Here is a 27,320-nt window from a genome sequence, read left to right as displayed (position 1 = left end):
TCATACCACCAAGCTTGACATAGCTCTCAACAACAGCATGCGGATGGTTTCAGGATGTATAAGATCTACACCAACCTCATACCTACCAATCCTCAGTGGAATCCCACCACCAGCAATCCGCCGTGAAGCAGCCTGCCTAAGCCTTGCACAGAGAGCTCAACGCAGAGCCAGCCACCTACTCCATCATGACATCAACTCAAACGACCCACCACCACGCCTACCGTTGAGGGCACCAATCTCTGCAAGACTTCGGGGTCTGCTGCATGAGGCAAATGGTCAGCCACCTGGGTCCTGGACCATCACACAATGGACCAAACAGTGGGGCTCAGCCAACACTAAACTACATGGCTACATCAAAACACCGTCCACAAGGCCTGCAGGACACACCCTCAACAGAAACTCCTGGGTACGACTCAACAGATGCCGAACAGGACATGGACGCTTCCGAGCCAATATGCACAGGATGAACCTATGTGATGCTCCAGACTGCCCCGGTGGGGCCCCAGAGAAAACTGCTGATCACATTATCAACGACTGCACCAAGTACCAGTGCCCTGGCCTTCAGGCACTGTCTACCCTGAACAGTGAAGCACTAGCATGGCTCGCGGACACAAGCTTAGTCATCTAACAGTATGAAATGTATTTTGAGACATACGAATATATATATATATATAGCAGGCATGCAAAAACCTTTCTAACACCAACAACAAAACAGTCGGCACAAAAGCTTGCTGTGAGTTGGTGATCTGGTGGGTGTATGTTGTGTAAAAGTATTTCTCTGGCGAGGACAGCTATCAGGAACAGCCAGTATGTGTGTCTGTCCTTCACATACCCTCATGATGTGACATACTGTATTGTAGTGCGTAATATGACCTGGTTTAAGGAGAATGTGTAAACTGCTCAATTGTGATTGGCCGTTGGTGAGCATTTTGTTCGGCAAGCCGAATGGAACTTTAGGAGATGTGAGCAACTGCAGCCAAGTATAAACATACCCAATTTCAGAATTTTAGCTTAAGCAGTTGTTGAGATATTAAAATGTGTTAGTTGCAGTGCCCCCAATGGACGAAATTTCACTGAATGTGGCATCCAAAGAATGTGGTAGTGATGCAGCATGTCAAGTTTCATCAACTTTCACATCACCTGATAATAGCCGGAGAAGTGGTAGATTTTTGCTTTGAACATTATTCACTAGGTGGAGCCACACCACAAATTAATCATAATGAGCTAGAGTAATACAGAGTCCAACTTTCCAAATGCTTTGAGCCTACCCCACTACAGGGGACGCTAGCATGAAGGGACAAGCACACCTAGGGGGACTACAGCCATACCAGGTTTCATGTGGATTGGTGGTGTTAGTATATAACATCGCGACTCAAAAGTTGGTGAAAAAAATAGCAGCAGAATACTTTGACATGGCAAAGAGGCGGTCATAACTAGTTGCCAATAAAAACATACCTCAAAAAGTGACAAAATGCTCCAGAGTGCTTTAAGTGTTTCTCCCTGATTTCCTTTTTCATCTGCCTCATTGTGTGTGTGTGTCACATACCCGAGAGCTCACACGCTGCAGAGTGACAATAGGGGTTACCTTGAGAGCATTGAGACATAAAATGATGGCCTTGATCATCATCACCGTTGGTAGAGAAAGGTGTACAGAGGTCTAATGTTTACAAAGCATACCCTTTGGCCTGTTATAGAGGCTGATGGGCACAACTAGATTCTGATTGTTATCAATGACCTGTAGGCCCTTTTATACTCTGAAACTAAATTCCAAAACAGTGATGAACATGGGAGACTGCTGTGTGTTCAAAGGGCTTTGTTGTAAAATGAACCTACTTTATTAAGAACAAGTTAGGAGCTTTTATACATCTGTAAGATAGACCTTAGACAATCTGAATTCCTTCTATCAATGAAATGACAGGAATTTTTCTGTGATTGTTATTTTCACCAATTGTACCCGTGTAACGATTCCTCCATAATTGCAGTGGAATAATGTGTTCCACATTTTATATTGGTTCCCTGGGTGAGGTTTCATTGTATTTATTCATTAATTCATTGATTGGGTCAATAAAATCTAACAGATTATCTGTGTTAGACCATTTCTTCAGTCTAACCTCCCTGAGTAAGTACTCACTAGAAATACATGAAGGTAAACCTTCTGACCCAGCTGACCTGAAATGTCATACCTCAGTGATGATCTTCTCAGACCTGCATTTGATGAAAAGTCTATGATGGGGCATGACTGATGCTTGAGACCCTGGTTATACCATGTCTTCCATGGCCTTCCGGACTGACTGTTTACAATGGAGAAAGTGCATGGATTGAGAGAAGGGAGTAGAAACAGCAGAGGGAGCAGAAGGAACCTTACCTCTGAGGCTCCTGTTCAACTCAGTTTTTATGTGACAAAAAAAGTGCTGGGATGAGAATGAAGTGGGATTATCCAGCAGTATTTTTTTTTATATTTAGCCAAGAATCATTTGAATTCAGCAAGGTAAGAGAATCAGCTATTATTACCCATGATATGGCACCGAGAGATCCTTAATTAAATGTTTTTCCATTGTCATTGCTTGGCGTTTATAACCATTTTGTAACAAGAACAACAAATTGGTTGACGGAAAAGGGTGTGCAGAGAGAGATCCAGTGTGGCGTGAGGTGGGTAAAGGGGCAGAGGAGATGTGAGGGCCCTGGAGAGGAGGGTTCATCCCTGGCTTGAAGACCGAAGCAGAGCCAGTACATCAGAGCACCTCTGTGGGAGAACGCAACAGCTGTCAGCTTCAGGCGTTCAGTCCAGCTGAATATAAAACAAAACACACAGAGAGGCAGAGGGAATGCATACTATTTACTCACTATTAAGAAGCAAATCAGAGATTAATTCATTGAAAAAGCAATGATCATTCTCCATTTTATTCATGTGATGTAATTTATGATGTATGATGTCATTTATCCCACAAAGTGTGTCCAGTAGACACTTAAATTAATTCCACTGAAAAACATAAGGATGGTGAAAAGCTGATTGCAAACCTGATTTTGATTTGCTATGTTTACTTCCTAGAAGATTAGAGCTATCGTCTGTGCGTTACAGAAGCAGATAACGAGTCAGTGTCTGTATATGGATGTCTCTGTCTTTGCATCATAAAAGTACTTGTTGTTCTGGTGAGTGACACCAGTGATGGACCAAGCATTTAAATATCTTGTCTTTCGTTATGTACATATAGCAGACACTTTGTAATAAATGAACTTTTACTGCAGTGTCAACATCCAATCTCCTGGTTTCATTTTTTGTTTTTTAGAGGTGTGTGTTTGAGAGAGTGAGAGTAATCAGCTGGCTCCTTCTTAATAGTCTATTAGAGCCAAATATCTGTGACCTAAAGCTTTAATCTTCAAACACCTACATGTTATATACATGTTATATACTGACTTTATTAAACTCCAACAGTTTTGATGATTTGTGACCCTCTGATCTGCTATCTCCTGTCTTCCCCAGACAAAAACAGAGCAAAGAAAGTTGATTCTCTAGTCTGAGTGAATCCCTGATGTTTGTTTTTACACCTACAGTGTGACTATCATGCTCACAAGTTCTGAGGACAGTCCTGTGCCAGGCTTCACTGATACTGCCCATCTGAGGGCGATATCATGCAGACGCAAGAGTGCGCGCGAGCAAGTGCGTAAAGGGGGAGTGAGCTCAGTGCCACTTCACTCAGAGAGAGGGAGTATAAGAAAGTCGGGTTGAGCCACAAGCTACAAGTCTACATTTCACACGCACCTGACGACAGGAGGCAGACACCGAAGGAATGCCCTCCACTGAGTCGCGGCCCAGCGCAACCAGCGCCAGGGGATGCATGCTGAAGGTATGCCATCTGGAACCAGTCCTGAGACCGGATTTTACACTGTGGGCAGGGAACTGCTCCTGATCGTAGAGTTTGTTTGCATCTGACCCTTGGGATTTTGGGTAGGACAGGTTAGGCTCTTAAACTCAGGTCTGACTCTGATTCGGCAGAAGTAGGGGGGACACAAACAGAAAAAAAATTCACTGTCACCGATAGTCAACCTTTTTGATCCAGCTGATGTATGGCTGTGTGTCAGATGAGTTTTCTCTCACCTGGACTGTGGTGGGATGCTGTGATCCACACTCCCTGTGCTGTGCCTTGCCGTGCTGCTGAACATGCATGCCGTCTTGGCTAGACTTACCCTTGCCAGTCTGCAGAGCTGTGCATTGTGCTATCAGCTTTTCTCTTTCTCTTCTCTGGGAATGTTGGCATAGCACACAAAACAACCTATTATTTGGCTGCGAACAGCAGCTGATTTGTGACTGTGTCAGACTGTTTCAGATTAGGATACTGTATCCCCTAAAATTAGACATCTGTTTTCAGAGATTTTGTTCACTGAATCATCAAATAAGATGTTACAGTGTTACATTAATGTTACATTATCCCTGATAGTCTGCAGCTCTCTGTCCTGCATCAGCTGTGGCTGTGTATGATGCAGATTAACTGCATGAACTGAATATGCTATTTCAGTAGAGTCAGCCTTAATTTTTTTCTAGAAATCTTACATATTGTGTATGCTGCATATAAATGTTAATGAGGTCCATTTTGTGCAAAGGACATGAATAGACAGAACTGATGCTCCCTCTTGATCATTTGTATTGGGGAATGTTCTAGAAATCTTATAGTTAGTCTTAAAAAGAACTGACCTGATTGATCTAGTTCTGTGAGCTCAACTAGCTGTGATATTTTTTTTTGTTGTGAATTTTGTTTAGTGACTAAGTCTTTGTCCCACTCAGGTGCTTTGCTGGCAGTGTGTGTATGTGTGGTACCCACTGTTCTTCCTCCTGTCTTTGCCTGAACACACACACGCGAGCAAGACTCGCTGCGGCTGGGAGCTGCTGGCCGATCTGGAGTTTGTCTGCGGAGACCGTGGCTTCTACCGGGGTAAGACATTTTACCTTCAAACATTTCACACCCCCTCCATTACTACATCCTCTGGGTCAAAAAATACCTCCTGTCTTCAGGGACCACTAGTTCAAGATTCCATTGTAAAACTATCATGATTTTTGCTCCCAGAAACATTACTTCTTACAAGCCTCTGTGCACTGATCTGGATGTTTGAAGACTGAACATGGTACCCATACAAATAGTTCCATTAGTACTCGATTAAATAGGAGTAGAAGGGAAATGTAAGGTCTTCGTAGGGTTGTTCAATGATTGGCCACATTTGTGACCCTCTTTAAGGATAGTCCTGGTAGGCCTGACTGCTTAGTTGTGTCTATCAGAGGATTCTCCACAACACTCTCTAAATTATGCCATTATCATTGCCAAACAACCTGTGCGAGTTAGGCTCAGTTTGATGCAAGTGGCCATTTTCATTCGATTCTCATATCTGAGGCTTGTCTGCTTTCAAATGTCACGGTTGTGACTGGCGTCATGACTCGACAGAAGATTTCCTGAAATGGACACTTAACCTTACACGGACACTTAACTTAAAATGATACTTTCTGCCAGCTGTCTTTTGCCCATCTGGCTTTGATCAGCAGCGGTAATGTCAGAGAGGAATATCCAAAGGACTTTTCCCCCTGTTCCGTCTCCAAGGCCAGTATCTCCCTCCTCTTGTGTTGCCAGAGAAGCAACAGGGACATTTTGACATGACTTCAGTGAAAAAAAATAGTCCTTATCATGGCCGCAGCTCTGGAAAAATAAAATATTGTTATACTGGTCATGTAAATGTTTGTTATATACAATAAATACAGGTTACACTGTCACTATGGTGTTTGGGTTAAGGTCATTTTTCAGAACCTCTTCCTGTGACCTTACAGAGAGGTTACTGAAGCTCCTGGTGTCAAAGGACTCAATTCATTTGAGAAACAGTTTCAAAATGTGTCCCTTCGTGTTGAAATCACAAACACTGTGCCCACACAGAATTCAACCTACATTAGTATCTAACCTCCCAAGAGGCTGAGCTCAACAGTTCTCTCCACACAATGTGCCAGAGGGAGCCATCTGAAATGAGGGAGAGACTCTGAGGGAGAGGTGATGCTCCTGTTGTTTAGCGGGGAGACTGATGTACTGATCTAGTGGATTCTTAATGAGGGAGAGGTGATGCTCCTGTTGTTTAGCGGGGAGACTGATGTACTGATACAGTGGATTCTGAAGCTGGTGGTCAGAAGAAATCCCTTCATGCTTCTCTCAGGTCTTCACCCATAAGTGTTCTAGGTAGCATGCTTCAAAGCTGTCAGTAGAGCTGTTAAGGATTCACCTTGAACCCAAAAACCTCTAATGGTTCTAGAATTTGTCTTGTGAGCAAGGCATCTAAGCTAATGTAATCTGAATCAGTTTTAGAATGAAATGTTTTGGTTTGTGTTTGACAGGTCGAACTGGAGGTCAACGAGGCATAGCTCGTCCACGAGTGAAGGGCATCGTTGAGCAGTGCTGTGTGAAAAGAGGCTGTGACCTGCAGCACCTGGAATCCTACTGCGCCAAACCCAAACGAACGCGCCGACATACAGCTGACACAGCACAGCAGACTACGGTGAGAGCAGACACACGCCTCAGGAATACAGCAGACCAGAGTGAGGACACAAAGTGCCTCTAAGAGAAACAATATTAATACAGACACAAATGGACCTCAGAACATGCTGACAACACAGCCCAAATCACTGTGAGAATGTACATACAGTACACTGATATCACAGCTCAGTGAGCCAGTGAATACATGAGTGATGAAATGTGTTGTGTGTCTCTTTAGGAGCTGATGTTCAGAGACCTGTTGCTGAGGAGGTACAAGCAGCAGGCCACACACATGACAGACAGAGACGCAGAGAGAGCACACTTCATGAAGACCAGCAGAGACCTGCATGAACCACCAATAAAGCAACCTCCATTACCTGAGCGACCGCAGGATGACGCTCCTTTACAACACAATGGCAGCTCAGCAACAGAACAACACAGCGACAGCAGCCCGCCCTTACAACACAACAACCAGCCCACTGAAAGGACCCGTTTGCCTGCCTTTGAATAACGGACACTATGGTCAACGGTCAACTTGTACCTGCTCAAACAGACATTGGGTGTGGGGGCACATGTACAGGTGCCACGGAATGAAGCTGATGGTGAGAGGGACAGAAGCACGTCTGATGCACATTGATGAGGGTAGAGTGTAGGCACATGGATGAAGTGTGTGTGTGTGTGTGTGTGTGTGTGTGTGTGTGTGTGTGTGTGTGTGTGTGTGTGTGCGTGTGTGTGAGGGTTTCTACAGCTGGACTGTTCTTTTCCTCTCTTTCTATTTTGTGGGATCTGTTCACTCAAGACTGTGCCCTGTTGTCACACCACACAGAGCTTTCTGTAGCTGCTGCTGAGGGAACGGATCTGCTTCAGACACATGGATGTGTGATGTGAGCTATCAACATAAATGTAAGGCCACTGACAGGTGTTTCACAGGGGACAGAAACCATTTAAGAGGATGATGAACACAGTCTTCCATCTGTCCTCGCTTGCTGAAAAAAAAACATATAAAATGACAGTTTATTAAGTCCATAAATAATTACCATCTAGCCTCACACCTATGTTGGTATCTACTTTGCTGTATCCTTACTCTTAAGCTGCTGTTATCCTCTAGATGATAGTTTAGAGTCCTGGTCATGCCTTTCTTCTACCTCCCTGCCTTGTAATTTTTTTTAGATAGGTAGATCGATAGATATATAGATAGATAGGCGGGTTACTTTATTGATCTCCAAAGGGTATTTGCAGTGTTGCAGCAGCAATTCACATAAATCACAAAACACAAATAATCTATACAAAATCACAAAGCACACATAAGTTACACAAAAACAAACACTAAGGTAGGTAAACAACACAGTATTAACACATTTATATCTAAATAAACTACTATACTACTAGATATAAATAAAATAAATAGAATAAAAAAATGATTTTAAGATATAGCTAAAATGTGTAAATTAAACGTATTATGTGCATTATGCATTGCCACTCAGAAGAGTCATTGCTATTACAGTGGGCAGGAGACACTTCCTGTAGCGGTCCTTATTACAGAGTAGTTGAAGGAGCCTCCAACTGAAAACACTCTGCTGTTTGACAAGTAGGTTATGCAGGGGATGTGAATTGTTATTATGTTTCAACAACTAACTCTAGGGCCTCCAGAGAAGTCCCCAGCACAGAGCCAGCCTTCTTTATCAGCTTGTTCAGTTTCTTAGTGTCATTGGTTCTGAATCTGCTGCCCCAACAGATGTCTGCAAAGAAAATTGCACTTGCAACGACAGCATTGTTTTATGTATATTTCTTCATGGTACTGTGAATGTTGTGTACTGTTATTTACTATGAGAGGTGTGTGTTGTCAGTCTTAGTGTACATCATCTGTCATCTAAATACTCTTAATAAATTGTTGTTGTAATAAATAAATAAAGCGTGTTTTATTTTTACCAGGAGCCATGTAGAGTCTTTCATACAATGCCGTGTCTATCGTACAAGTTCAGTACATCCTGCAGCTACCTATGTTCCTACGTAACAAAATAGCCTACTCCATGATCTTACCACAAGGCTGTTACCCCCTTTTTAAATGAATGTCCAGGCCTGGGATCTAGAGTGTGTGCATGTAAACAGAGGATGGGTGCAGGCTGGCAGTCACCGGGTTGGCCAGTTCACTTAAGTCCTGTTTGGCACCATGGCAGAATGCATTCTGGGATTTATTTCACCACAGAGAGCGGCTGAAACCTGTTCTCTAGACTCAGTGTCCTGCCCTTGAGCGGAGATAAGCAATGGACCCTCTACAGAGAGGGAGAGAGGTGGAGACAGAGCACAGCTATCAGACGCTCCACAGGTGAACAGCCTTCAGACAGAAAAAAAGCAAAGCATCAATTTGGAAAGGGATAGGGAGCCAGAGATAGGAAGTTTAGTGTTTGTATGTGGTGGGGGGTAGATGGTGGGGTGGTGGTTGTAGAGTGTGTGGTGCTGACCAGGAATTTATGCTTTAGAAAACCAATGTAAACATACATGATTGAACAAATGACTGAAAATCCTTTGTTTAGGATTTCTTCCTTTGCCTGAGACATTTTAGTGGCCCACAAAAACCTGTCACTGATATTCTAAACTATGAACTTTGACTGATTTCAGTGTCGCGTTTGCAAAGCCTGAGAACTAAAAACACTGTCACATATCTCCTTTCAAACACCCCACTTACACCACTCAGCTGTGCAACGTCTTCACTCTTTTCTGTGTCTGCAAATACAAAACACCATCCATTCAGCAGAGAGATAGAAAGAACGAGTGAGTGAGGAAGAGAAAGAAAAAAATCCTGAGAGAATTAGAGAGAGAGAGAGAGAGAGAAAGAGAAAGAGAGAGAGATGTCCTTTTTGAAATCCGAAACAAAGTAACAGCTGTGGGGCCTTCAGATAAAGGCCAACCTTTGATAAGTGGCTTGACTGCTCTTGTTTGCCTGCGTCACCACCACAGATAGGAGCGCTCACTCCTCTGTTCAACTCCAGGCTACGCCGATAACAGCGGGACAGGGATCCACCCACTACTTCCTGATGCTGCATTTGCTGCACAGCCTGATATGCAGAACACACTTACTGTCTCTCCAAGCACAGCTGTGCTACAATGTGAACTGTGCGCAATATCAGCATCTGCATTCATCTCCAGTCTATCCTAATTACGTTACTCTTGTGTTCCTAACTAGTATTACTCAACGAGTCTTACCATACAGGGTTACAGGATCAGGAACACCCACCTCCCACCGGTGTAAGCTCTGATTGGGTAAAGAGTTCATCGTCATTTCACTCCCGTAGATGCTACTGTTTATTCCATTGAGCGTTGTGTCTAACGTTACATTGCTTGCTTCAAAATCAATGTGTTCTTCTTCTATCTTTAAGATGCCTTTTGTTCATTGTCTCGGACATAAAAAGGAAGCACGCGGGCAGAAGTTCAGTGCAATCTCTCCCTCTGTGCACGAGAGTGAGCGACTTGGCCTGACTTGACTCGGCCGCCCCACGTGCCCCTGTTGTACATCTGTTGCGTGCAGTGGAACAAAATCATAACATATTCCACCTGCTGTCTCCAGCAAGACTCGCGCTTACGCTACACTGTGACCCCTTCACATGCCGGAGAGCGTGTGGTGGAAGGGAACAATTACATATTTCCCCTCGAGCTGTGGGACTTCTCAGGCAAAGAATGCCCATGGAGATGGCGCTAGAGGACGGCTGCAGAGGTTCAGGCCCCCAGGCCAGGCTCCAAGGCAAAGCTGACCCCGATGCTCCCACTGACCGAGGGGCCCACAGACGACAGCAGGGGAGAGCAGAGCAGCTAGTGAAGCATAACCATCCAAATAAAAGAGAAAATGAAAATGATGATACGAGCATTGTTTGCATGCCTTGGGAAGGAGAGAGAGAGGGAGGGAGTGGGAGACAGGAAAGATGGGAGGGAGAGAGGAAGGGAGGGGAATAAAGAGATGGAGGGGGGAGAGGAAGGGAGGGAGGGGGAAAGATAGAAGTGATGGGGAGGGAGAGACAGAGGGGATGAAAGAGAAACACTTGGGAGAAGACCGTATTTGTATATTGGTTTAAAGTAACAGACTTGTGTACATGGCACTAAAGAAATCAGAGATCTCTTACTTTTATAGACAGACTAAGAAGAGTCATCAGTCCCCGACAAACATGCCTTAGCTTGTGACTCCTGTGAATCTGCTTATGCACACGTAGAATAGATGTGTGTGTGTGTCTGTGTGTGTGTGTGTGCATGTGTCATCTCTGCGGAATCACACAGGATGAGTGTCAGACTGAAGTCATCAGAGATGTTGCATGCATGTGTGTCATCACAAGGCTCATGTTTTGTTTCCGACATGTGTTATCACTGCTTTATCGCCCAGTGCTTTGTTTAAGAACAGCCACCAATCACCAGAGGAGTTTTCACCCTTACCACCATGATAATGGAGCTATCTTGCCTGATCCATATTTTACTGTGCTAAGCTGTGCTCTGGACATTTATCAGAAATCCCCTGAAAGTTTGAGTCAGAGAGGTTCTGTTTGTAGATCTGGTATTATCACAAGACACTGAAAGTTTCCTGAGAAATGTACTTGGCCCGATCCACTGATTTCAAATGTGCCTGAAGCACATCAAAGCCATCATGCCCTGGCTTGAACAACAGGCAAACAACTGTGTCTAATAGAATGATCAGTAGCAAAGCTGTGCAAAATAGCTAAAGTAAAGGGTTATTTTTATAAAATGTTTATGTTTTTCTTATAAAATGTTATGTTTATAAAACATGCTGATTGTGATCTGATTGTTGAGTCCACATTAAAGAATAACAGTAGCTGTCATTCTACCCAAGATACACTAAAACCTACAAGACAAAAAGAGACTATTTCTTGAAAGACAACACGATTTCTGGTGAGTATGGGACCACTGATTGTCCCAACCAGTGATATTTTCCGAACAGGGGTTCAGACCATCTTGGAAAACTGATCTCCCTTTTATTTATCCTAGTGACCGCCTTTGAGTATTTCCAACATCTCGTATCCCTATTTAACCCCTGTTGTACCGACAGAACAGCTCAAGCAAGGTTCCACGAGTCTGGTACAAAGCCAGACACATTTCAAAAGTCTACACAAAAAGCATAGTGTGTGTCTAACCACACACAATGCCCTGAGTGCCGGCACGTCCCTTTACAGCAGGCACCGATGGGCCAGAGGTTCCTCAAACCCTCAGATGGACAACGCCTGACAACACCTATTGTGGTCTATTCTGACAGTAGACTTCTCTAGGGCAAAGGAGACCTCATCAGTCACTCAAGAGATTTGTAGTTTCAATTGTTCGCCAGCAGGAGGGGTAATAGCACTTTATAACTTACTCATCGGTGTGTGTATTAATTTTGTTAAGCCCTGCATAACTGTGTTCAATTTCATCATCCCAAATTTCTTTCAGCCTCCATCTCACTCATCAGCAGGACTTATAATGTTGACTCAAGGCACTTTACAGAGCCCAGGGCCTGCACAATGTTGACTACAAATATGGAAGAGAAACTTACATGGAAGCTCATAGATAGGTTACTTATGAGAAGTCAGAGGTGCTCAGTTCTCACACGTGTCCTCCTCTGTGTCCTTGAGACTTAACTAAGGTGCTATTGAGTACACCTCCCACTTCTCTTCTTGTATTATTCCCCCTCAAAACTGTCAAGATCAACTGCAGTGTCACAGGTCAACACACTGTGACTCAGTAACAAATCACAAGCAAATTAGACGAGCCACCTCACGGCTCACACACCCATGCTGATCCTGTATGCAGGTAGCAGTTACACTTGCCTGACAGGTTGCACTTTAGTTACAGAGACGGAAACCCCCCCCCTGTTTAGGGCTAGGCCATGAAGCAAAGTACACTCTCTCTCTCACTTCCTCAAACGCACACTGTTCTCTGTCCCAGAAGCAAGCAGCAGAACAGTGGTGCCCCGCACACTTGCAATCTCTTTTGTACAGAGACAACCTTTTTTAGAGAGGGAGTGAGCGTGAGAGATTGACGGCAGACTGAAATAGTGACTGGGTGTTGGTAGCGGGGGGAGAGCCCGGAAGATCCTGGAAACTGGTGGCTGACTATGGGAGCTGCTGCTCAGGTGAAGCTGAGGCTGAGCTGAAGGGAAGGCACTGAGCACACAGGTGCGGCTGAGGGAAACAGGTGCAGGCCAGCTCTAAGGGTCACCCTCAGACATACCAACACAGAGGTGAGTCAACTGATCCCAAACTGCATGTTAAAGGTTCTCTTACACTGGTGTTTCACAACTGCTGTTTATACATGTTGTTTATGTTCGCACAGAGACACGCTCTGTGCTTCATTGTGTTATTTAGGGTTGTGGTCAGGTGAATGTAGGTCAGTTCGCAGTGGCTTTTTTACATATAGGTGGAAAATAACCAGCACATCAGCAGTGATAGTTGACAGGAAAAGAGAGACACGCAATGTTACTGACATACTGTCAGGAAATACCATATTGAACACACACACACTATAACAATCCACACACAACATTATTTGTATGACTCTGACATCTAGCATAATCTATGGACCATGTACTTTATGACAAAGAAAATAACACATTGACAAATTTCAAACGTTTCCTTTCAAAGTAGTATGAATCCAAACAAACATATTTATACAATACAAGTGCCTACCACTGTTTTTCCCCCACATCGTAATTATTTATTCATGTTTACATGGGACGATTCTGTTTGAACTTGAGACACTTCGCCCATTTCAACACCACTGCTGACGATTCCGGTTTCACTTTTACATCCTGTGGTAACAAGCATGGTGGGCCAACTGTACTCTGTTTCTTCCTCTTTTGCTGATGACAAGCGAGAAAAGCGCATCCATGAGGGTTAGAGAAGTGAAAACAGGCTAAAAGCCTTTGGAGAGACTTATTGAAATAGAAACTTCTTTGAAAATCAAACAGAATATCTAGAGGTTAGGAGACAGCTACGAGGGCAGGTTTTCACATCAAGGACAGGTATTTACCAACGTTCATGGAAGAGAGGGAAAGCAATGCTGGATTCGGGTTTGAATCCGACCTGTTGGCGGAGCTTTGGCTGAGAGACAATATTCTCTGCTGAACAGGTATTCATTGCCTAATAACCTGTCATTCACACTGGCACTGCATCTTTGAGCAAGTTGAGGCTTGTCTCAAAAACTGCTAATAGTCACTGTGTCAGCTGCAAACATGGGAGTCAAAATTACAGGTTTGTTACTTTATTAGCTCATTTTGGTCATGTACCATCATCAAATATTTACTTCAGTGAAGGTCCACACTCAAAAAGTCATAAAGTGCAGTTGTGGAGATTCACTGACAGTCATACTTGTTTCACACCTCTTGCACCAGTGGATGAGAGAAGAAGTGAAGCTCTACATGCACCTGTGGTAACTGGCTGCTTCTGATGTTTTAAATCATACCACAGAACATGTCGAGAAATTACATATAAAGCGCATACTAAGGAAGGCTCTGGTTGAAGGTTTCCTCTTGGTAACCTTTCTGACGATGGTTAAACACAGACCCGAGCAGCTGTGAAACTAGTCTTTGCTTCTGTGGTGCGAGACATTTTAAATCACTACAGACGAGATTACATGGAGCTACTTATTAAAGTGTCTCAGTCCAGAAGATAATGGAACTGACCAAAGCAGCATAGGATCAATCATAAACTAGATCATGTTCAACCCATTCCATCATAATTGCTGAGTCCTACTGTGATGACTAAGCGATGCTGTTGAGGGCTGCCTGATTATGTCATCACATTTGACCAAGCTAGCTTCTATACTTTGTATGTGTGCACAATTCTACCAGTTCAAGAAAGCACAAACATTTAAAACAGATTTTGAAACATGGCAGATGAATTTCATGTTTGTCCTCAGATCCATATTTTGTGTGTAGGCAGAGAGGACTGGAAAAGAGATGAACATAGATGGGATAAGATATATATAGAACACTAGCAAAATTCCAGAATAAAAAATGCTTGCCGCTGCTAATAGAAAATTACATAAACTGTGCAATGCCAAGTGTCACTGTAGTAGACATGTTTAAACGGTAGGGCTTACCCAATTCAATTTTAGCATCCCGTGCCGATTGTTGTCCCGAAATAACAAGAAGATGTTTTGTAGTGGACAAGAGCAGATGAAGGATATGGTTGGTAGGTGTAGCAGACAGATAACTAAAGTAGACTAAAAGTAATTCCTCAAGAGAGGTGACTAAGATATATGTAGAGGAAAAAATGTCACCACCAGATGTAACTGAGAAGACAGAGGACACACATCTGGGTGTCTGATCGCGATGAAGTGCAGATGGGACAGGGAGGTGACAGACATGAGAGGAGAAGACATTTGAATGTGTCTATGTAGACATGTCCCTATGCTGCCTGGGGGGCTGGGAGCTGGACACATCCGGCTTCCCATTCAGAGAGCCCAAGTGGGGGGAAGGGGTAGGGGGATTAAAATACCCCTGAGCTCAGAGGGAGGGGCGAAGACCAAGTAGAGACCCTCCAAAAACAGTCTGACCCAAATTTAACACACCACCCCCACAGCCTGACGCTGCCTGACACCACCCTCCCCGACACACACACACACACACACACACACACACACACACACACACACACAGAACACCCCCTGCACCAACAACAGTGGAGATTTAGATCAGAGCGGCCAGATACACAGGTCTCAATTGTGATTCTTCTGCCGTACACCCAATATTGGTGCCACCAAATATTTGGTATCAAAGTGCCAAGTTTTATGTCACATGGAAACCCACCCCCAACTTAAAGCTTACTGTGACTCCTCAGGTCAGAAGCGCATGAGACATCCCTAGAAAATCCTCTCAGACAGCACCTCTGCTGACCTTTCAACAAAAATTCAGATTATTTGACCAGAGGACAGTACTAAAAGACAGACTAGCTCACAAAACTGTCAGCATGGATTTTCCGAATGCTTTGCAGCCTCTCCCGGGACTCGAGCAACCAACTCAATAAAAGCACAAACAGCATTGGACTGACTCACAACATCTGTAAAGCTCTGCGACCCCTCAGTGCGGCAACTAAAAGACGAGGAGCAGCTCAGAGGGCCTGAGAGAATACCGCTGGCTATATATAGAGCTGATGAGGTCCTGCCTCGGACTCCATCACTAAAACACAGAAATAAACAGACAGAGGAGAAGAGGTAGCATTTCTTTCGATACAGGAAGTCATGACAAAATTAGATGAGGAGTTCCCATCCTTACTGCGTAGGACACTGCAGTTTATTGGAGTGATATCTCTTTACAACAGAACCCCAACAACCATGTGACTACACATAGAGTGACTCTATATCAATTTAATCAACACATAATTTTACTTAGTGAATTCTAAAAGTCTGTCTCCACAAAGAGAAGTGCAAGTGCACTGATCTCAGTTCTACTGGTTTTTGTTTTGCATCACTGCTCTGAGGCTGCCCGATATCTCTGTCTTGGCGCTGGTCCACTGAGCCAAATAAAAGTATGTGAGGATATTCCAAAGTTGCATTTTAGCCAAACAGCTATACCTCACTATGTGTGGCCTTCTTCTGAGCCTCAAGTCAGAGGCTGATTAGACAGCTCAACGGCTGTGGCCATCATGTATATAATTATTTGCATATTCATAGCTCAGCTCTACTAAATGAGACAGAGGTGTAGAGTAATATCCAAGACAGTTTAAGGGCAGGAAGGGATTATGAAAAAAAAAAAAAATTGAGGAACAGAGATGAGTTTACATCCAATCAATTGAATTTACCACAGCTGGACTCCAATCAAGGTGTAGAAACATCTCAACGATGATCAAGAGAAATGGGAGGCACCTGAGCTAAATTTCAAGTGTCATAGCAAAGGGTCTGAACACTTGTATTAGAAATTAAGCTGCAACATAACAAAATGTGGAAAAAGTGAAGGGGTGTCATACACTGTACATAGTTCCACTAAGACCGCGTCAAACGTTTGTGTTAAGGAAAATGAACTGTAGTGATACATGGGTTTTCATTTCCATAGCTGACATTAAGGAGGTAAAAAAGAGAGAATCCCCTGCCACGACAATCCAAAAATCTATTTGTAAAATGAAGTCAGGATAATCCCAGATTCTGCTTTCCCCATCTCCATTCACAGTCTCTTTAAAGCTGGAAGGGAAGGGTCAGCAATGGGGTGATTATAGGTTATGTGCCATCACTGTGACATTTGATGACCAGATCATCTCTTGTAGTCCAGACAGGTCAATATGGAGGAAGAACAAGAGGGGGCAAAGTCTCACAGGAGGGCCTGGAGCTTCTCTTCCCTTCGTATCAAAAGTATGTTCAACACCTCTCCTCTCCTCTCTTTGTAATCTAAGAAGTCTTTCTTTCTCCCTTCACACAAACATCAGCAGCTGTGCCATGGCTCACAACAATGACTCAGTCGGACTGCACATCAGCAATGTGACAGCGAACAGGAAATAGAGCTCTACTTTAGCTAAAACATAAACATTATGGATGCTAATACTGATTGAAATGTGGTATGTAGAAAGACTACAGTTTGAATGAAGATGAATGGATCTGATACACTGAGGAATATTCTCTATCTTAAGGAAAGACTTCCGATAGTGAAGAGAGTTTCTTTTCCATGAGGAGAGCGATGCGTTCTTTTTCTTCAGTTCGGGAAAGAGGGCAAAGGGGTGAGTCTTCCTCCACAAATCTTCATTACAGTCATCAAGCTCACAGCAGCAACGAGAGGGGCACATTCACCTCTGATAGAACACAACTGAAAACTGTTCAAAAGATTGTGCTGTTTTAGTAATACATTACAATACTGTTTTCTTTAACTATGAAACTGTATGAATCACTTTAGTAATATTTAACAAATTAATAAACTGATGACAGATGTATGTCCTAGTATACATCTCCATGGACAGGTTAACGGTACAATTCTGTTCAGGTAATGGGGAGGACTTGCCCCTAGAAACCTTCGAAGGAGAAGCTAAAGACCAAGCATCACCTCAGTACACAGAGATAGCAACAGGTAACTTGAACATCTTCCTTGATCTATGCGCATTCCAACAGTGTCATTCCCCAGAGGGCATTTCTACTTCAGCAGCAACAATGACAACCGTATTACAGAAAGGATAAATAAAGCCTGCACAAGGAGCAAATGTTCACTGCTACTTGAGGCAAAACTAATTGACACACACACACTTCAGTTCTAACGAAAACATTCTCGCCAGCTTTGTCGGTAGTCTTTGTCACACTAGTCCTACTCCATTGGCCGATTGGCAATAATGAGCAAGTACCAACCTGCGCAGGGAAGCGAACCTGCCCGTGTCGCACGACATAGACTGCTGTAGACCAACTGAATCTGCGAACTGGGAGAGCATCATCGAAAAAGAAACGAACACCATTTTTGATCAATAGGGTAAATTCCAGTAACTTAAGTATCACCTCAACTTCGTATGGTCCACTGCTGATATGGAATGATAAGCCTACAGTCACTGTTTTTTCTCGCTGGACTGTCCTACTCTGGACGGTGTAGAGACCTCGTGCGGGAAAGAGAATCGCTAAACTTTTGGACTCTAAGTAGTGAAGAGTTGGAAATACCTCTGGAGTGAGCAGTAATGTATTAGCTGCATTTTGCAGAATTGACGAAGACTTGGCTGCCGTTGTGAAACAAGCAGCTGTTAGAATTTTGCTTCTTGTTTGGCATTGGTCCGCAAGCTGTTTTGTAAGTAGCCTACATCTCTTTAAAGCATTACTTTAGCATATAAAAAATACGTGTTCTTATTACTACTGCGGTGTAATCTCTTTGACCTCTAATTTTAAGTAGATATACAGGGCAGTGTCCGGGTAGTCTATGTTTGCTCGCATTTATTTGAGTAGGCTGCGTTACGTCAGTGCCTTTTTCATTTCTCAGCCTTTATCTCTCTGGTAATGTTTACAGACTTACAAGGGTGAAATAAGCATGCAACAGAAATAGCCGGCCTTCAGGCACTAATGATATGCCTTAAGCATTTTAGTGCGGTGGATAGTGTCGCTAGCGATCAGATAACTGCTGACTTATGTGTTTGTGGACGCTAAAGTCGGGGATTAAGAAATGGCATCTGTTTAAAAGTAATTCGGCATAGCCTATATTTGTATTATTGAGTAAAAGTGAAGGGTAGACTGAAAAGAGAGTGAAACCCAACCTTTGGAACGGCCTGACGTTACACGGCGCTGCTGCCTCAACATGCCCAAGCTCAGTGCCTCAAGGGCTACTAGTCACAGCAGGCCTGATCAATGGGATGCATCTCTACCTCACTTTCCTGGCAGGCAGTTAACACATTGGACTTCCAAAACATTTGTGCAAAAGCAACCTATTTTTTCCTACACAAAAATCAGAGCGTTCGCATACTTTGACTGAAAATAGATGAGCGTAATTGTAGAACAAAATTAAATAAAATATATATATATATATATATTGGGGGGGGGGGGGGCATCTTTTCTGTAGCACTGCACCAAGTTAGTTTCGACAACCAATGTAGAGGATGGGCTTCTAAAATACAATCACAAAAGGAGTGAGAAGAACCACCTAGAAACAGCAGGTGACTTTGGAATAGATCTGGGTAAGATCTGGATCCTCTATAGGCAGCTGCTGTCAGGCAAGTGCACACACACCAGTTTTGACACATTAAGTTAAGCACACATTAATCCAGCAGCTAGGTTACTGACACTGAGATGTAGACTATGTGGGTTAGGAATTTCTGCAGCTGTGAAAAGCAAGAAAAATCCAAGCAGATGTGTCACACTGTTGTGAAGCCCTGCTCAGAGGTTAATGTGCGTCCACTTCTACATCCATTGCAGGTGGATTCTCAGGGACTGAGGATGAGACATCAAGCACCATGATGAAGAACAGGCTTAGCACTGCCTGGACCGCCTTCTCGGGGAAATTCAGCAGAGATAGTAAGAGCCACCTACTTTGCATGCTTCTCACTCACTCAGTCTCTCCTTCAGAGACAGAGACACAGACAGAGACAGAGACACAGACACAGACACAGACACAGACACAGACACAGACACAGACACAGACACAGACACAGACACAGACACAGACACAGACACAGACACAGAGACACAGACACAGACACAGACACAGAGACACAGACAGACACGTACACTTGTAGCGCGCACATTCTGTCCTTTCACCCTTTCCCATTCTCACTCTGGTGGCAGCCACATCCAAGCTCTCTTTGCACATATCACACTAGACCATAATACTACATCAGACAACACAACAGATATCCAGCCTCTTCCAGCACATACCCCATGAGCTGCGACTCAACTCACTTCCATTTTGATTGCCAAAAAGATATACAATTGATTTGAATGACCAATCAAAAAAAAGTTTTATAAAAAAAATCCCGAGCAGCCATATATGTCCTAACTATATGTGTGTTATATATAGTATATAGTACTAGTAACGTATAGTTGAAATACCTCTCAATTAAACAATTTGACAACACAGCACAGTGTTCACCACCAGTTAAGAGATGCGGAAGTAGCCTCCTGTGGCTGCATTAAGAAAGGGACATTCTTCTCTTTTGCTGATGATTGAAATCACACAAACGTTGGCACACATGGTGACTGTTGCCATGGTAAAGGCAGCTGATGGCCTGTAACTGCCTCCTGTGCTATTCTGCTTGTTATTCAGGGACAAAGAGGTGTCTTTTTGTGTGTGTGTCTGTGTGTGTTTTGCTGGCAGCATGAGGGAGTGTTCAGGAAGAAAGAACCAGGGAGACAATAGTCTTAGAGGGAAATAGTGGGGAGCTTTTCTTCTCAAGGAGAGTGTTAAGAGAATTTTAGTATACAGAAAAAGTTCTCCTACAACTCCTACAAGAAAGTTTTTTAATAAGATATTGGATTTATTTTTTAGGTGGTCTGGAATTCTGCTTATCGCCATATACGTATATGTGTGAGGCTTAAATATAAGCGTATCTAGCTAGATGTAGAATATTAAACCCAGCTGTGATATGGTGGTGATCTCAGTTATCGTTTCCTCAGAAACGTCAGACACTGTGTAAACAAGCTAGTAGCACCAGGGGGATCTCCAGGGAATGGTAACTTACAGTCAGTGCCTCTGACACCTTGTACTAAGAACTGGTTAGTCAGTGGTTACTGACCGATCAATCACTTGTAACAAACAGTGTTAATTGCAGCAGGAGGACCTCTTGAAACTAGTAATAATAATAAGTAGTAACCAGATTGGGGCCAGTGCAAGATGCCAGAGGCACTGACCAGTAAGTAACCAGTCCCTGGAGCTCCCCCTAGAGGTACTAACCAGTGAAAAGCATAAGATACCAGAGCTCATAAGAATGACCAATGTGAGCTACAACCCCATCTCCTTTTATTTGTTTTGCACAGTCACATACATACAGCAGGCAAATATTCCTTTTTGCTCCCATTCACCACCAAACAGACTGTCTTTCTCTTCCATTGTCAATTCCCTTCTCTCACACAAACACACGCTCCCTGTCAAATTCAGGTTCTTTCCATGAATACTACTTGCAGTTTCATGCAAAATGTATGTATTGACATACAATGGGGTTGAATATCTAGAGTAGTTGCTATGGCAGTTAAATCTTATCTCGACCTTGTGAAATGTCCTGACATTATTGCCCTAAGGTGAAGAAATCAAACCAAAGTATTTCCTGGGCCTAAAATGTCATGGTTTCTGAAACAGAGACATGGATGAAAATAAGTCAGTAATTGAATGGTGCACAAGTGATTCTCCTCTGTGCGACTTTTATTATGTCACATTCCCCACATTTCTGTTTCATGGAATGCCAGCACAATGCACTTGGGAATATGCTACTTTCTGCACTGAAAGTCTGAGATTGAGAAGCAAGATCACATCACATCCCAAACCCTCCCTGAGCCTAACCTGGCCAATCGCACGTCTCTCTTCACAGGGGTCTTGAAGGAGGAGGAACCCGCTGACACTGCCACTGATCTCCCATCTTCAGACAGCAGGGGCAAGGAGCAGCGCTACTCTAGCGCACAGTTCTTCTTTGAGTACCTGGTGGTGGTCAGCCTGAAGAAGACTAAAGAGGGTGCATATGAGCCACAGATCACGTACCAGTTTCCTAAAGTGAGTATAGTGTTGGACCAGTGGCTTGTCAAAAGCTGCTGTGTACCTGCAATGAAAGATCTAATCATGCTATTTGGAGCAGTGTGTTAGTTTCTCTCTCTCTGTCTCTCTCTCTCAGAGAGATGGTATGGTGCGTTTCCAGAAAGAGGAGCAGGAGAAGACCTTTAAGGCCATCACCCTCTTCTGCTTTCCAGAGGGCATCAACTGGGCCCCTCTCACTGAGTACCGCAGGTGCTGCCCTAACACACATACACCGCTGATATTGCTTGCTCTCACAGCTGGGACAAACCCCAGTTATACATGCTCTCATTCTAATGCTGCTCTCCTATGTCCTGATCAGTGAGACCTTCTCCTTTGTCTTGACTGAAGTTGATGGCAGCCGAAGGAACGGCTACTGCAGGAGACTGCTGGTGATTATCTGCTTCTCTTGCCTTTTATATACAGTAACTACTCAAGTTTGTCAGCATTAATCCAATCCCCCATATTTCTCTCTCTTTCTCTCTCTCTCTCTCTCCCTCTCTCTCCACTAGCCTAAAGGCAATGGTGCACGCCCACCAGAGGCCTACTGCATCATCAGTTCGCTGGCCTGCTTTGGTCTCTTCTCTCAGGTGAGAAGGGTCAGAGGTCACCTGCAGCCATCTCATTGAGACCATGCTGAGAGCAGACAAGCCAACTATAGTCCAAGTGATATGAAGAGAGTGATAGAGTAGTGTCTGTGGTTTTAAAGATTTATGGATACAGAAAGCAAAGGTCAGCAGATATGAAAAGATAGAAGCCAGTATGGTCTGAGAGTCTGAAAGAGATCTGGGTTCATCATAAAGATCATAAGAAGGTACTACTAAATACCAAATGGTGTAAAGTCTGGGGTTAGGGTTAATTATTTAATGAAGCTCTGCTGTCCTTCCTACAGCCTGGAGAAGTCATAGAAGGAAAGGGCTGTTTCCTAAACAGTTTTAGAAATCAGGTGACCTGGTTTGGCCAATTTACTCCCCTCGCTTATCCCTCCTCCCTGTCTCTCTCTTATTTGGCAGATCTTTGATGAGGTAGAGAAACGACGGCAAATTTCCATGGCAATGATATACCCCTTCATGCAAAGCCTGCGAGAGGCAGCGTTTCCTGCCCCTGGGAAAACTGTCAAGATCAAGAGCTTCATCCCTGATGCGGGCACAGAGGTATCTTTCTCACACACAGACACACAGACACACAGACACACAGACACACAGACACACAGACACACAGACACACAGACACACAGACACACAGACACACAGACACACAGACACACAGACACACAGACACACAGACACACAGACACACAGACACACAGACACACAGACACACACTTATCAGCACTGGTGTATTTTCCACACTTTCATGCACTCATCACACCCACAGGACAGATAAGTTGCTGACTTTCCCTTCAGTGAGCAATTGGAGATGACAACAGCATCTCCTGGCCAGAGAGGCCAGTGTTTTTGTCACTGAAGACAGGACAGTTTAGTAATGATATGAAACAGTACATAGACTACAGTGCCAGCTTACAGCGAAACATGCAGTCAATCATGTACGGTGATGACTTCCCTTTTGTGTTCTCAAAAATAGAAATAGATTCTAACGACACAACCATAAGTTTTGAACTTATTATGTTTTTTTTTTTAAATATAGTGTGGGTGTGATGGGACATGTGTGCTGAGTTACACATGACCATACAGAAATGTTGAACTAATAGAGTGTGTGTGTATGTCTGAGTATAGTAGATTCTTAGATATGACTGTATTCACTTAGATTACGTCTGTGTATTTCTCACATGCAAACACATACACATACACACACATAGTTTTGAGTTAGTCTCTGACAGTTTGCGTGTGTCTGTATGTGCAGATCATCAGTCTGACACGGCCGGTGGACTCGTGTCTGGAGCACGTCGATTTCCGTACGCTGTTCCGTTGTCTCAGTGACGAAGAGGTGCTACAGGTGTTCGCCGCCACCGTGTTGGAGAGACGCGTCATCTTCATCGCAGATGAGCTCAGGTACACCCCCCCCCCCTCCCCACACACACACACACACACACACACACACACACACACACACATCTATTCTACGCGTGCATAAGCAGATTGACACAGTCACAAGCTAAGGCATGTTTGTCAGGGACTGATGACTCACTTCTTAGTCTGTCTATAAAAGTAACAAGCCTTCAGCTTTGCTCTTACTCGTCAAGAGCACTCATGAAGCCTGTCAGTAAGCTGCGTCTGGAATGCATCAACCCCATTACAAAAAGAATGATCCAAACTTGCCATACAATGAACTGCTCCCGACTATGTCTCTTCTCCATATAATGAGTAACAGAATGATATAGCCAAATAAATAACAAGGAGCCATGCAGTTGTACCACAAAGTTCTTTGAAATGGATTCCCTGGTACTGTGTGGTCCTCAGTGCTGTCTCTGATTACTCTGGGCTCTCTGCCCTTTCATCTCCCCAGCACCCTCTCTCAGGTGATCCATGCCGTGGCTGTACTGCTCTCCCCATTCACATGGCAGCACACCTTAATTCCCATCGTTCCCGAGATCCTCATCGATGTCGTCATGGCACCGACTCCATACCTGCTGGGTGTGCAGAAGCGGCTGCTCGACCTGGTTGACCAAACTGATGTAAATATCCCTCTCGTATAAATATCCCATTCGGTGTCTGCCGATCTCCTTTTCTCAGTATGTCTTAACCTACTCATGCACACATTTTCCCCTGTCAATCATATGTTCTCACACAAAGTCTGCATGCGCAATCTCACACACAGATGACTGTAAGCTGCAAAACAGCAGCATGTAGCTACAACCCTGCCACAAAAGCTGAGAGGCTCCACTAGTGGTTTTTGTTGACTTACTGGGACAGCCACAGGAAGACTCTCACAAGCTATTGACCACATTGTTATCGTTGTCATCTTTTTTTCAGCTGTTGGTGGTTGACTTATCGGAGAACAGGCAGGAAACGTTCATCTCAGAAGTGAGTTGTAAAAACAAGCTTTTCCTCCACTTTTACGTCTTTGGTCATAGTCATGTTTTGCCTGTATTCATACCTGCACATTTCATAAATTAGAGTTAGTGTGTTTAGTGTGTGTCTGTGTGTGATGTGTCCATCCGCAGATTGGAGATGAGAAGACTATTCTTCCACCCAAGCTTAAAGCTGAGATTCTCCAGGCGCTGAAGGCAAGGCCAGAGAAAGCCAGTGAGTTTCAATCATACTGTCTGGATAGCTAACTGAAAACAGAGAACATCAAAGTTGGATTGCTCACACACACCAACCGAACCATTCTCTTCATACTTACCAATAGAACTGTTCTCTCATGTCTGTACAGCAGATCTCTGAGGAAGTGACTTTTGTTGTCCGAGTGTTTTTGTTAGGCAATATGTTTGCTAAATTGTGTCACATCTGACAGCTATATCTTGTAACAGCTGTGTTGTTTACATGTTACTTGCCACTGTCTGTCTGAAAGAGTAGGCATTTGAATATGTTCTTTAAAAATCCAGAGCTTTGTAAATAGTTTGAAATATCATACTAATAAACATAAACAAGAGTAGTGTTCAATTTTTGGTTTACCTTTTATGTTTGTTTTGAATGTATGAATGTGTGTTAATGAATGTATGGTACCACATTATTGATTTGTAACTGCTAATTCTCATTCAGACCAGGTATTTTGGGATGTATTTTGTTTCAAATATCCCATTTTACCATTGGGTGGGCAATGCCCACCAACCCCCTGCTACACCGATGGTATATCTTGATATCGGTATATACAGATTAGTGGTATATCTCCATGAAAACAAGTTCTTGTTGGACAGTGTCATAAACAGCTGTACTTAAATTGCAGCTGTGGAGGAGCTGAATAGGGTGGTGCCTGAGGCCTTCTTACACTTCTTCATCAAGACGGTCGGCCATTTCCCTCCTCACGTTCTGCGCAAGGCTGGTGAGCCCGGGGTCTTCCAGGCAAGGAAGTTCTACAAAGAACTGGAATCCAAGAACACTCGCCACTTTGTCAAGAAGTTTATCCAGACGCAGATGTTTGACCTCTTCATCCAGGAGATAGAGCAGCAGCCTGCTTCTCAGGAAGGTATGCCAACCTGCTTCCCTGGTAACCAATATAGCCTATATGCACTGAAAATCAGTCTCACACATTATGTCAGAATGTGCTCGATTCAAAGTGCTTGATATGACTTGGCACTTTGTGTCTTCAGACTTGAGTCTGTCTCAGGGTGGAACTGTTTGTGACTAACAGAACGCTCTCTCTCTCCTTTGCAGGGTTTTTCCAGAAGAAGGTTGCTGAGTATCATGCAGCAGAGAAGATGAAGAAGTTAAAGACTAAGAAACACTAAGATAGTGTTTGTTTCCTCAATACTGTTTAAAGAAACAAATACGTGGCAAGGGTGTTATCATTTTTAGGCATGTACATTTAGGAATAAACTTATTTGTAGAATATTTAAATTGTGTGCCATAGGATATGATAGTGTGACTGAGCTCTTTCTTGTGTGTGTTTTATAATGTGTAGTACTGTCATGTTGCTCTTTGTTTTGTGTAAACGTCTGATCCTCAGCATAGACAGTCCTGTGGACTGTAAACATGTGTGATCAGGGTGGAAGTCCTGATGGTGCCAGAAACTGAGCCATTCTTGTCAACACAGAGCACGGGATTTTTAAAGATATTGTTGGTAATGTTTTATAATGTTGATTTTTACAATAAAAAAATGATTCCGCAAAATTTGCAAACGGCGGTTCCCAGCACATTCGGTTAGTGTTGACCTGCCATCTTCTGGTCACCTTTGGTACAGTAAGGTCCATGAGAGAGAGACCATGTCCCTTTAAAACACCCTGAATCTTGTACAAAAATGTACAAATCATATCAACACAGATTTACATTTCTGTCGTAGTGTTTTCTGTGCATTTCTGTCTGCATATTTGTTGTGAGATGACATTATGTGCTGTGGGGCAAAGAATCATAATTCTTAATATTTGGAATACTGATTTAGTTGTTTATTTCCCAAGCAGAAGCACAGATGTCACACCTGAAAATGTTTAAATATTCAGCATCACTCCCCTTGTATCTACACTCTCCACCCCCACACCAGTCTATCCTGTAGGTGGCCAGTCATTAAACATGGTCAATGATGTGACGTACCAATACGTTTCTTGCTAATACTTAACTATTCTGGAATCATGTTAACAATATTACATTTCAATCTCTTATACAGTCAGAGAATGAGTGGTATGAGTGTATACCTTGGTGTTGTATACCTGATACATCTATATAGCTGGTCCCAAAAAGGCATTGTGGCATTTAAATTAGCTATTGCTCAAAGACATAAAATAATGAGAAGAAAACACATTTGGAACTGGATGATTGTGCTACTTCCTTAGCCACTGCCAAAATATGTTTTGTCAATACACATGTTTCACGGAGGCTTGTAGTTTTAAGATTGGGGGGATCGAATCATCCCCACTATCATCCCCTTCAAGACATTTCATTCGTCCATCATATTCTCCACCTCCTTTAGCCTTTTCTTTTACTCATTCCTCTTCTTCTGCACTCTGTTCTACCACGGTGGCAATCATTAACATGGGATCTCCTTATCTGCCTTCAAGGCACAAACACTGCACAGAGGGTGAGAGAGAGAGCAAGCTCAGGCAGTGGGTTTTAGAGCTCATGTGTTCT

General features: G+C 43.4%; 2 protein-coding genes across 5 annotated transcripts; both read left to right on the top strand.

Moving 5' to 3' along the window:
- The first annotated feature begins 3,303 nt into the window (after positions 1-3,303).
- Positions 3,304-7,790, top strand: igf3 (insulin-like growth factor 3). The gene is made up of 4 exons (XM_031566014.2): positions 3,304-3,845; positions 4,781-4,928; positions 6,362-6,522; positions 6,739-7,790. Exons 1-4 carry the CDS (start codon positions 3,789-3,791, stop codon positions 7,009-7,011), a joined length of 639 nt encoding a protein of 212 aa, XP_031421874.1. The 5' UTR covers positions 3,304-3,788; the 3' UTR covers positions 7,012-7,790.
- Positions 7,791-12,421: 4,631 nt separating this feature from the next.
- On the top strand, positions 12,422-26,785 carry LOC105906817 (DENN domain-containing protein 2D). 4 transcript variants are annotated; one of them, XM_031566010.1, is made up of 16 exons: positions 12,422-12,714; positions 16,738-16,817; positions 17,093-17,179; positions 17,440-17,523; positions 19,335-19,433; positions 21,440-21,618; positions 21,737-21,849; positions 21,959-22,028; positions 22,149-22,226; positions 22,650-22,790; positions 23,500-23,648; positions 24,103-24,271; positions 24,570-24,620; positions 24,761-24,842; positions 25,486-25,725; positions 25,914-26,785. In XM_031566010.1, exons 2-16 carry the CDS (start codon positions 16,748-16,750, stop codon positions 25,985-25,987), a joined length of 1,686 nt encoding a protein of 561 aa, XP_031421870.1. In that variant the 5' UTR covers positions 12,422-12,714; positions 16,738-16,747; the 3' UTR covers positions 25,988-26,785. The 4 variants fall into 4 exon arrangements, with proteins under 4 accessions (XP_031421870.1, XP_031421869.1, XP_012690467.1 ...); XM_031566009.1 differs by having other exon boundaries at positions 16,733-16,817; XM_012835013.3 differs by lacking the exons at positions 12,422-12,714; positions 16,738-16,817; positions 17,093-17,179; positions 17,440-17,523 and adding an exon at positions 17,540-17,913.
- Positions 26,786-27,320: the final 535 nt, after the last annotated feature.

This window comes from Clupea harengus, chromosome 4 (genome assembly GCF_900700415.2).
Source record: "Clupea harengus chromosome 4, Ch_v2.0.2, whole genome shotgun sequence".
Lineage (NCBI taxonomy): Eukaryota > Metazoa > Chordata > Actinopteri > Clupeiformes > Clupeidae > Clupea > Clupea harengus.
This window is presented reverse-complemented; position numbering and strand designations above follow the sequence as displayed.